Source organism: Furipterus horrens, unplaced genomic scaffold (assembly GCF_987537825.1).
Source record: "Furipterus horrens unplaced genomic scaffold, mFurHor1.1.pri manual_scaffold_4, whole genome shotgun sequence".
Classification (NCBI taxonomy): Eukaryota; Metazoa; Chordata; class Mammalia; order Chiroptera; family Furipteridae; genus Furipterus; species Furipterus horrens.
The window spans coordinates 47,539,440-47,551,488 of NW_028327174.1; the positions used below are offsets into that span (position 1 = coordinate 47,539,440).

Sequence of the window (12,049 nt, forward strand, 5' to 3'; positions counted from 1 at the left end):
AATTGAAAAGACATGCATCCATATGTTCACTGCAGCATTATTGACAGTAGCCAAAGTATTGAAGCAACTTAACTGCCCATCAGTAGATGCCTGGATAAAGAAGTGGTACATATACACAATGAAATATGCCTCAGCCATGAAAACAAATGAAATTTTGCCAACATGGATGGACCTACAGGGTATCATACCGAATGAAATAAGTCAGACAAAGACAAATGCCAGATTATTTCCCTTATATGTAGAATCTAAAAAACAAAATAAATGAACTAGCAGAACAGAAACAGTCTCGTAGATACAGAGAAGATTTTGATAGTTGCTGAAGGTGAAGGGTTGAGGAAATGGGTAAAAAAAGTGAAGGGATTGAGAAGTACGAATTGGTGGTTACAGCTAGTCACAGGGATGTAAAGTACAGCACAGGGGATATAGTCAGTAATATTGTAATAACTGTGTATGGTGCCAGATGGGAACTAGTTTGATCGGGGTGAGCACTTTGTAAATTATATAAATATCTAATCACTGAGTTGTATACCTGAAACTAATATAATATTTACATCAACTGTAATTGAAAAATAAAATAACTTTTTTTTAATGTGTTTTATTGATTATGATATTACATTTGTCCCAATTTCCCTTCCCTCTGCTCCCCTCCACCTTGTGGCCCCCCTCCCTCCAGTTGTCCCCACCTTTTAGACCATGTCCATTAGTTGTGCATGTAGTTCTTCTCAACCTCTCTCTGTCTATTACATTCCCTCCTACCATGATCCTTAATTCCTATATCATCTCCCTCCCTCTCCCCATTCCCCCTCCCTGTTGACCTCCCCCCAATATGTTCCCCGTACCTATAGTTCTTTTTCCACTCTCGTTGCCTGTTTAGTTTGCCTTTGTTTCAATTCCCTAGCTTCTGTTTCTTGTGATGCAGTTTTCATTTTAAATTTCATAGTTTTGATCCTCCTTTTTCTAAACCAGTCCCTTTAACATCTCATATAACAGTGGTTTGGATCTAATGAACTCTTTCAGTTTTATTTTGTCCTGGAAACACTTTCTCTGCCCTTCTATTCTGAATGACAATTTCGCTGGATAGAGTATTCGTGGTTGTAGGTTTTGGATTTTCATTACTTTGAATATTTCTTGCCAGTCCCTTCTTGCCTGTAAAGTCTCCTTTGAGAAATCAGCTGATAGTCTAATTGGGACCCCTTTGTACATGATTCTTTTCTTCTCTCTTGCTGCTTTTAAGATTCTCTCTTTATCTTTAATTTTTGACATTTTGATTATAATGTGTCTTGGAGTGGTTCTCCCTGGGTCCAGTTTTTTTGGAATTCTCTGTGCTTCCTGGACCTGTAAGTCTATTTCCTTCCCCAAGTTTGAGAAGTTCTCCTTTATTATATTTTCACTCAATTTTTCAAGTTCTAGTTCGTCTTCTTCGTTCTCTGGCAAGCCAATGATTCTTATGTTGGGCCTTTTATAGCTGTCCCAGAGGTTTCTGATCCTCTCATCGTTGCTTCCCGTTTTTTCTCTCTGCACTGGTTGACTGTTTGTTCCTTCTCTATGTTCTGGTTTGTTGAAATGAACTCTGGATTTTTTCCCCTCACATTCTGTCTCGTATGTGGTTTTGTTCCTTTCGTTATGAGTGTTTTTCGCTTCTTTCTCATCTTTTTCCAGATCTTTTGTTAATTCTGTAAGCCACCTGATAACAATGGCCCTGAACTGAGCCTCTGACAGGTTTCTTATTTGTTCATCTGTCAGATTCCTCATCTGTTGCCTGGTGAGCTGTGCCACCGGGACTTCTATAGTTGTCTGCCTCATTTTGACAGATGCGTTTTGTTTTCTTGGGCCGCCTATAGGGGGCAGTGCCTGTGTACTTGTCACAACCCAGCGACCGGCGCCTGTCCGCAACCTATTTCGCAGCCCTGTGGCGCTTTCTTTGGGGGTGGGGGTCCAAGATGGATTCACACAGTTATTCCGCTAGGAAACCGGGATCCGTCCTCCCACCCTCTGGGCCTCACTGTTCAAGGCGATGTGGTGGCTGCTTTCCCCAGCATTGGGGTTGCGAGCTGCCGGGGTTCGACTGCAGCTGGGATTGTTCTCCCTGCTGCTGGGATTGTTCACCCTGCCGCTGGGATTGTCCTCCCTGCCGCTGGGATTGTCCTCCCTGCCGCTGTCCCTGGTGCGACCGCAAACAGCTCCACCCCCTTTCACTCCCCTTACCTGCCCAAAGGGCGCCGCTGGTTTATAACTTCATACATTGGGCTTCCGTGTAGCTTTATTTTCTGGAATTTCTAGTTATCTTTTGATTTGAAGTAGTTGTATTCCTCTTTAGTTGTAGAGGGAGACCGAGCGTGTCCGTCTAAGCCTCCATCTTGGCTGGAAGTTAAAAATAACTTTTTTTAAAAATGCAATTTTTAAACCTAATTTAGGGTTGAACCTAGAAACTCTGACTACATTGATTAAATTGGGCTAGAACACCTAGAGCATTTCCTATGACTACTCCTTTCAAAAGTAACCTCCAAGAGAGTATTTTTTTGACTTGATATTTTATTGATCATTATGATTAAGGGAAGACATTTATTGCACCCCATATATTCTTATGGTTTCCATGGGAGCGTGCCTTGGCAGAGAGAGTGCCTGACTGAGAGTCAGAACACATGGCTTTGACTAGTGGTTCTGCTGTTGTGTGACATGAAAACAATCACTTGACTCTTTGGGCTTCAGTTTCTAGGAGGACACATGTCTTAGTTTCCTATGGCTGCTCTAACAAATTTAGTGGCTTAAAAGACCACCCCTTTATTATCTCACAGTTCCGTAGATCTGCAGTCCAGGATAGTATGACAAGGTTCTCTACTTAGGGTCTCATAAAGCCGAACTCGAGGTGTCAGCACCGTGACTTCTCTGGAGCTCGAGATCCTCCTCCAAGCTCATTCTCTTTATTGACGGAATTCCGTTTTTTGCAGCTGGAGGTCCGAGGTCCCCATTACCTTGCTGGCTATCAACCAGGGGCTGCCTTCAGGTCCTGGAGGCTGCCCACATCCCTTCTCACGTGGCCACCTCCACCTCAAAGCAGCAATGGTGTGTTAAGTCTTTCTCTTGCTTTGAATTTCTGTCTTACTCTTCTGCCACCGTCCGAGAGGGTATTATGCTAAGTGAAATAAGTCACACGGAAAAAGACAAATCCCACATGATTTCACTTATAGGTGGAACCTAAGAAACAAAGGAAATGAACAAACAACAGAAACAGACTCATAGATGCAGAGAACAAACTGATGATTGCTAGAAGGTAGGGGAGTGAGGGGTTGGATGGAAAGAGTCAAGGGATTAAGAAGTACAAATTGTTTGTTATAGGACAGTCACAGGGGTGTAAAGTACAGCACAGCACAGGGAATATAGTCAGTAACACTGTAATAACTGTGTATGGTGCTAGGTGGGTACTTGAATTATAGGCAGGATCACTTCATAAATTACACAATTGTCTAACCACTGTACTTATACCTAAAACTATTATAAAATAATGTTTAATGTTAACTGTAATTGAAATATAATATTTAAAAAATACCCTCAAGCATGGAATGAGTATAAACTTGTGACCATCCTACTTCTGAACATAATTATAAAAATTATTTTCTAAGGTTTGTAAAAAGGTTTTAATAATTTTTTTAAGAAACAAAAAGTACCTGAGTAATTAAATATCTTTATTCATTGATTCCTGAATGGAGACCATCCCTTTGGCAGATATGAGGAAGTTCCAGGAGCTGCAGAAAATGAGAGACCTTTATAGACAAAAGAGGGTGGAACAAAGACATTCTACTAGGAAAGAGCAAATTATGGCAAAGTCACCTCCTTTAGGATATGACAGTGATCCACCAGGCAGATGACCTTGCTAGTGCTGACCAGGTAGTTCCAGATTGGCTGGTTTGATACTCATTCCTGGGAGAGGCTGAAACTTGTAAGTTAGGTACCAAGTCTCACTTCAGTGATCTGGGGTGTAGCACACATTACTCTGTTTCCCTTTAACACTCTGAAATTTAGTGGTTAGGGGGCCCTGACTGGTGTGGCTTAGTTGATTGGGCAGTGTACTACAAAGCGAAAGGTCACCAGTTCAATTCCCAGTCAGGGCATGTGAGAGGCAACCAGTCAATGTTTCTCTCTCACATCAGTGTTTCTCTCCCTCTCTTTCTCGCTTCCCCTCTCTAAAAATAAAATAATAAAAACTAGTAGGGGAACAAGTTTTAGAATGGTTTTCTATGTAGAAAACTGACCTCCAGTTAACAATAAATTACTATTAATTATAAAGTTTTTCTTTAAAGGAATGAAATTCTGATATATGCTACAACATGGATACCTTGTAGACATTATACTAAGTGAAGTAAGCCAGACACCAAAGGATAAATGCTGTATTATTTCCACTAGAGAAGAATCAAATACATGGATAGAAAATAGAGCAGTGGTAACCAGGGGCTTGGAGGGGGCGGGGGCGGGGAACAGGGAGATTCTGTTTAATGGGGTGGAGTTTGGTTATGGGATGATCAGAAAGTTCTGGAGATGGATAGTGGTGTTGGTTGCACAACAATGTGAATGTACTTATTGCCACTGAACTAGGCACCTAAAAATAGTTAAAATAGTAAATTTTATATTGTGTGTATTATACCACAATTTAAAAATAACAACGGGATTTGGGAAATAATGGGGAGTGACTGCTAATGGGTATTTGGTTTCTTTTTTGGTGGTGAAAATATCAAAAATAGATTGTGGTGATGATTGCACAATTCTGTGAATATATTAAAACCTCTGAATTGTACATGCCTAAATGGGTGAATTGTATATGAATTATATCTTGATAAGGCTATTATGAAAAATAAATGTTTTTAAATTAAATGACACTAATAAACAAAATGTAGCAGTCCCCTTTTTCATCCCTTTTACCCACTTCCAAGGGGGAACTTTCAACAATTTGAGCTAACTTTTCTGGTATTTGCCTTCATATTTCTAAATACAGTGTAATTATGCTTTTTTAATTTACCAATTTACACATTACCTATTGGCTCTCTCTCTAAAACTTAAAACCTCTCCTTTCTCCTGCCTTTCCTTTCCTCATAAGATTGTTATATCACAGTTTTTTATTAAATCTTAAATTAGATGTTGTTGTCAGATTGTTTGATGCTGAGCCAAGTACCACTATTATTACATTTTCCTTTCTCTCTTTTTCTGGAGTTAATGATTGCCTTGCTTTTTGTTTAGCTTTTTATGGGCCTTCTGCTGATTTTGTCATATATTAATATCTCTCAATCCTGTATATAACCTATCCAAATATTCACAGTTGTTGAACCTCTTCGTTTTACATTTTTCTCCCTTTACATCCTAGACAGCTTGCCTGATACATACACATCTATTCTTGGGAATTCTTCTATGTTGAATACTTTTTCATGGAATTTTACTTATTTCCTTTACTTGATTTACTCCCTAGTATTAAAGCACATCCTCTGATAATTTTAAGACCCTAGTCTTACTCTTGATAGTTTAGCTAGATATGGAATTCTAGGTTGAAAAAATCGCTTTTCTTTAAAAATCTGAAGGCATTGCTCTTATGTTTTCTAGCATGCAGCTATGCAGTTGAGTCCAATAACATTCTGGTTGTTATTTCTTTGTCAGTGATCTATTTTCCCCCTCAAAGTTCTTAGGATCTTTTCCTTCCTTCCTTCCTTCCTTCCTTCCTTCCTTCCTTCCTTCCTTCCTTCCTTCCTTCCTTCCTTCCTTCCTTCCTTCCTTCCTTCCCTCCCTCCCTCCTTCCTTCCTTCCTGCCTTCCTTTTCTTTCTTTCTTTTCTTCTTTTCTATCTACCTTTCTTTCTTTTTAATTTCTGGTATTCTGAAATTCATGATAGTGTGTCTTGATGTCAGTGTTTTGTTGCCATTGAAGTGAACATTTTATTTCAGTGGATCCTTTCAATCAGGAAATTTATGTCCTTCAGTAAAGGGGCATTTTCTTGAATGTTTCTTTTTAGAATTCCCTGTCATCCATTGTGTCTAGTCCTCATTTCTGAAACTTCCATTTTTTTGGATGCTAGACCTTATAGACTGATTCTCTAATTTTCTTGACTATCATCAAATCTACTGAATTTTTACATCAGCTATCCTGCTTTAATTTCTAAGAGCTCTTTCTGAGTTGTCAGTTGTTATTTTGTAACGTTCTGTTCATATGTTGAATAGGGTGTCTTCACTCTCTCTGAAGGTTTTTTAAAAGATTTTATTTATTTATTTTTAGAGAGGGGAAAGGGAGAAAGAGGGGCAGAGAAGCATCCACTATGATAAAATCATGTATTGGTTGCCTCTCTCATGTCCCCAACCGAGACCTGGTCTGCGTCCTGACTGGGAATCAAACCCTTGCTCTTCCAGTTTGTAGCACGATGCCCAACCCACTGAGCCACACCAGTCAGGGTTCTCTCTGAGGATATTAATTTCTAGTATTTTTGAAGTTTCTTCTCCTCCCATTGTAGTTGCCATTTCCTTGAAAGCCCTTGAATATCTGTGGAATTTTAGCCTTCACTTTATGTTGTAAGAATAAAATACTTAAAAGCTATTTGGAGCCTCTGAGTGAATGACCTTCACTTTTCACTGGCGATTGCTATTTTAGGGTGACCCCTGATGAACACGTTTATTAGAAGCCCATTTCCACCCCAAATGTCAGTTTCTGTAGAGATTGTTTCTCCAGAGATGATTCTCTGATTTTCTTGCTTTTGGAGGTGGGCATTTTGGAGAAGAGTCAATTTGAGGTCCTGTGTTCTGGAAACAGAATGGGGGAGGAGGACCAGGAGGTTATCGCTGTGTTTCAAGTGTATTCCCTTTCACCCAGTCCCATTTTTGTCTGATTGAGCTCTCACCCTCTAGCCTTCACTGCGTCTGTCTCTGTAAGTCCTAAGCCTTTCTGGTTTAGTTTCTCCAGAAAATAAATTTATTTATTTGGGGAGGGAAAGATTAACTTTTGTTCAAACTGCTGATTTGTGTCTAAAATTGTTTTCACTAACTCTACTTACAGATTATTTCACATTACCTATTAAGTGCCTTAAAGTGACACTAGTGTTTATGCTTTGTTAAACATACCAAAAAGAAACTTTTGAAATATGAAATTGAAAGAGTATCATTTTAGACAAAATAGGCATATTTCATTTTTATCTAATGAGTGCTGCTTTAATTTTTTTAATTCTCCCAAAATAAAAGATATTAATTTATATCAGTAGTGAAATTTTTACCTTAAAATCCGCCTCATGATTTAAATTGAGTCTTTCTAGTTGTATACATGTGACATAAAAATAAAGAATATTTTTTAATATGTAACTGTTAATCATTTTGGAAAGTATGATTTTATTAAATTTTCGAAACTAAATGCTTTTTTCTTTGTCAAAATATTTATTGATTTATAAAGGAGAAATAATTTGATTCCACTTTGTACATTATTTTTAAATCAAGTTTTTATGAATTTTTTTCTTCACAGACATTAAGAAATTTCATAGCTCATTTAAAAATTTGCCCTAGCACCGCAGTGGATTGAGCACCAGCCAGTTCAATTCCCAGTCAGGGCACATGCCTGGGTTACAGGCCAGGTCCCCAGTTGAGGGCGTGTGAGAGGCAACCACACATTGATGTTTCTCTCCCTCTCTTTCTCTCTTCCCCTCTCTCTAAAAAAATTAAAAAAATAAAATATTTAAAAAAAAAATTTGTCAAACTCTGAAGTAAATTATGCCTAAAGAAAAGTATAAAACACAGAAGTGTAAAGTCCAATTAGTTACCACAAAATGAACCACCCATAAACCAGCCATCTGAGTTAGAGAACAACATCAGTACCACCAGAGCCCCTTAGCGTCCTCACCAGTCTGGACCCCATCCTCCTCTGTGGGACCACTCTCCCAGTCTGTAATAACATACATTGTTTAGTCTGATTTTGAACTTTCTGTAAGTAGAATCATATAGTATATACTCTTATGCTAGCTTGTTTTTTACTCAGCATTCTTTGTGCGATTCACTCATGTTAATGCATGTAGCAGTATTTTGTTTATATTATTAGTGTATAGAATTCTGTTGTATCAATACACTCAGTGTATTTCTATTCTACTTTTGATGGGCACATGGGTTGGTTGTTTCCAGTTTGGGGCTATTAAGAACAATGCTGCTATAAACATTCTATACTTTTTTTTTTTTTTTGGCCATATATGGACATATTTCTATTGAAGTTTTATGAAGGATTGGTGATTCATAGGACAGTAGAACTTGTCCATAATGCTCAACAATTCCAAAGAAGTTTTGTCAGTTTACACTCTCCAGCTATGTATAAGAGTCGCAGTTGAATTTTAGTCATTCCTTTGAGTGTGTGGAGCATCTAGATGTGGAAACTACATAAAAGCAAATACCCAAATGGCAAAAAAAAAGACTGAAAAGATGCCCCAGTTCTTAGTCATCAGTCTGTCTTTTTAGAGTTGTTTTGCTTTGCTTTGCTTTGCTTTTGCTGTGCTGTGCTGTGCTATGCTGTGCTAAAAATGACTACAGTCCCCATATGTTACATTTTGGTCCAATTTCTGTGTCTTCTTATTTACTGCTTCCTTACGCTGTTTTTCATTCAAAATTTAGAAGTGTTCATCTCCTTCCTTTTTACTTTTAGTTCCTTTTATTCAGGATTACTTTAATGAAGATACTGAGGTTCTTGGATAAACTCATGCTTTTTGATTTTTTTTTCTAACATGTAATGTGAAAATTTTCCTATGTAAGGCAAACTTGGAATAATTTTGCAGAGAACACTCATATACCAATCACTTAGCTTTTACCATTGATAGTTTAATAATACAGCCAACTCCTGGACAACGTGGGGGGTTAGGAATGCTGACCCCTGTGCAATTGAAAATTGGTATATAAACTGTGACTCCCTCAAAATTTAACTAATAGCCCACTGTGACCAGAAGCCTTACATAAACAGTTGATTAAAACATATTTTGTATGCCATATGAATTATATATGTAGTATTCCTATAATAAAGCTAGAGAAAAGAAAATTTTATTAAGAAAATAATAAGGAACAAAAATACATTTAAAGCTTTTATTTTTAAAAAACAAACTACATATAAGTGGACTCACAATTTAAACCTTGTGCTCTTCAAGAGTCAGCTGTATTTTTTTCATCCCACATCTATTCATCCTTCCATTTCTAGCTGATTCATTACTTTTCTCCTCAACTCTGAGCATCGGTCTTTGCTAGACAAAGCCCATTCTTGTAATATCTCTCCTTTATATACACAGCCACATAAATACTATAATTTCTTTTTCAAGTTTATAAATTTTTTAGAAACCAGTTTATTTTATGGAGTATCATGGCATTCAAATAACAGTTAAGCTAACTGTTGCCTGTTTTCACTTAATGAAGAGAAAGAACCTTTATCATACCTAGAAGATAATTTTTATTTTTAAGTCATTTCTTAAAAGCAACCATTTTGTTTCTCTCCAGCTGTTTTCTGACAGGATCAGAATTATTATTTTATTTTATTGAGCCAAAACTCACTTGCAATGAAGTCTGTCCTCTTAACAGTTTTTAAGTATACAAAACAGTATTGTTGACTATGGGTACATGTTGTACGCACATCTCTAGAGCTTCTCCATCTTGCTTAACTGAGACTTTATATTCATTGATTAATCATTTCTCATTTCCACCTTCCCCCAGTCTCTAGCAACCACCATTCCACTCTTTGATTCTGTGAATTTGACTATTTTAGAGACACAATCTGAATTTTCTAGGAGCATGAATGAAGTTTAATACAAAATTGTGCTAGGCAGTTTCCTGTGTTCATTGTACAAAGGTACCATGGAGAAAAGGCAGACAATCAGAGATGCTGCCTAATTCTGCCACTACTACTAAAGTAGCTAGGAAGTCATTTCTGTTTGGAATGCCTCAAGTTGGCCTCAGTTTACTTCTCTGTAAATTGAACAGGGTAAACTAGTTGTTTCCCAGATCCTACCTTCTCTTACAATGATGCTTATATTAACATTTACTGTGGGACTATGCATTATTTCTTTAAAAGTTTTAGTTTTTAAACTTGCAAAATCCGTGAGGAATCATCACTGTGACTTTGGATGCTGATGAACTTCTGTGTTTTTTTTCCAGATTGTTAAAGAGACATGAAAACAACTTATCAGTGCTAGCCATTAGTAACATGGAAGCTTCCTCCACCCTTGCCAAATGCCTTTATGAACTTAATTTTACAGTTCAGAGTAAAGAACAAGAAAAAGACTCAGAGATGCTGCAGTGAAAAATAATTCCACTTCTATAGTGGGGAACTCAAAGAAAGTCAGATACATTTCACATATTGTTACTGAAGAAAGCACCAAGTCTTAATGGAACAGAGACCATAGAATGAATTATTTTATCTCCTCCCATGATGCTGAGAGGAAGCTTCGTATTCTGATCTGCGCGAATCCCTTTGTTCTCTGTTTTAAAAAAATCTAAAAAGAAAAAGAAAACTGCTGTGGGATTGTCAGCCAGCTTATCTGCAGGATGTTTCTCAGATCTGATAAATCCTGATGGAAACTGGTATGATCAGAATTCAGTACCATCCACATTGGAATATACATGGAATATTATAAAACCTACATGAGCAGATGAAATAGAAGCATTAAATATTTTTATCTATATCCAAAAAGGAGCACATTTTTATATTTACAAAACCATTTAAGCTGGTTTGAATAATTAAAAAAAAAGTTTCAGCACACCTATACCCCCCGATCTCAGAGGGGGCCACCAATATCTAGCTATGGATTGTGTGTTTTGTTTAGAAATTAGTAGCTTGGTTTTCTTACTTGAGCCAATATATTTTCACTTATTTATTATCATAAAAATTTACCAGTCTGAATAGATCTTGTAAATATTTGTGAATAGAATAAACACCTTTCATGCCACTGCAGCCACTGGAAATACATTCTGTGGTGTCCTAGAAGCATTATTGGTAGGTTCTAAAGTTTTCTAGACTTTCCTGTCAATTGTAAGTAATTGTGATATATTCTACGCAGTGGATGAATGTTCTTTAAATTTGTGTAAATACTTCTGCAAAGGTACTGATGCTGTAAAGTCAAAACAGTTGTGGAACTGTGATTTTTTTCCTTTTCTCCTTTTTTTTTTTTTTCTTTTGTATTATACACCTTGTAGAACTCATTTTGCTGGCTAAAAGAGTATGGAATAATATATCTCATGTCATTTTTGTAGAAGAAAAACTATTTGAAGGGTTTTGTTTTGTTTTGTTTTTTTGTTTGTTGGTTTTTTTTTTTTTTTCCCTAACATGTATCCACTGTAAACATTTGTCATGTACAAGCTCAGAGCTTGGACAGAATTTTTTGTATTTGTAAATTGGTTTAAATACATGGAATTTTATACAGGTTTTCTCCTGTGTTATATATGCATTATGTGCAGGTATGATATTTTCTTCACTACTTTTTCTATCTTAATATAGTGTGGAATTTTATTGTATTATTCTTCCATTCTTAATACTGTACCACATTCCTGCTCACAAACTGCTCACTTCCTTAAATTGTCTTTTCTCCCCTCAGCGTGACATGTATCCATTTATAACTGCCTACTGCCTGTTCTATTAGCATCCAAAAATGTGGAAGGCCTCCCAACCACCATTTCTGCTGTGTCCTTAGGATGTGCAGTAAAAAATATAGACCTAACAGTTTATGTTATAGAATGGCTTTATTTACTTTGGTGACTGTTTATAGTTTTTAAATAAAAGACTGAACATTTTCTTGAGTCCTTCATTTCTGAGTATGGTTAAGACATTCTTTGAAAACAGAGAGAATCTTAAATTCAGCTGAAGGCATGGTCCAGTCACCTATTTGATATATGTTGATTCATATTACATTAAATAGAGAACAGATAAGAGAGGTCCTTTACATGACAAACTTGCATGAGATAAGTGGGAAATTGAGAGTATTTATTTTCCATTTGTTAGACTGCAAAGCCAACCCAGATTGTTGTTTGATACTGTGTCTCTCTGACAACATTCATTCAGAACCACAATGCAGCCAAAGA

The 12,049-nt window shown here is 36.9% G+C and overlaps 1 protein-coding gene across 1 annotated transcript in view; it reads left to right on the top strand.

Annotated features, from left to right (window-relative positions):
- The window catches only part of ARID2 (AT-rich interaction domain 2), a 158,866-nt gene extending 147,722 nt beyond the window's left edge, over window positions 1–11,144 (top strand). Inside the window, exon 21 of the mRNA XM_090273041.1 lies at window positions 10,130–11,144. Coding sequence (XP_090129167.1) covers window positions 10,130–10,274 — 145 coding nt within the window. The 3' untranslated portion in view covers window positions 10,275–11,144. The remainder of the gene's footprint in view (window positions 1–10,129) is intronic.
- Window positions 11,145–12,049: the final 905 nt, after the last annotated feature.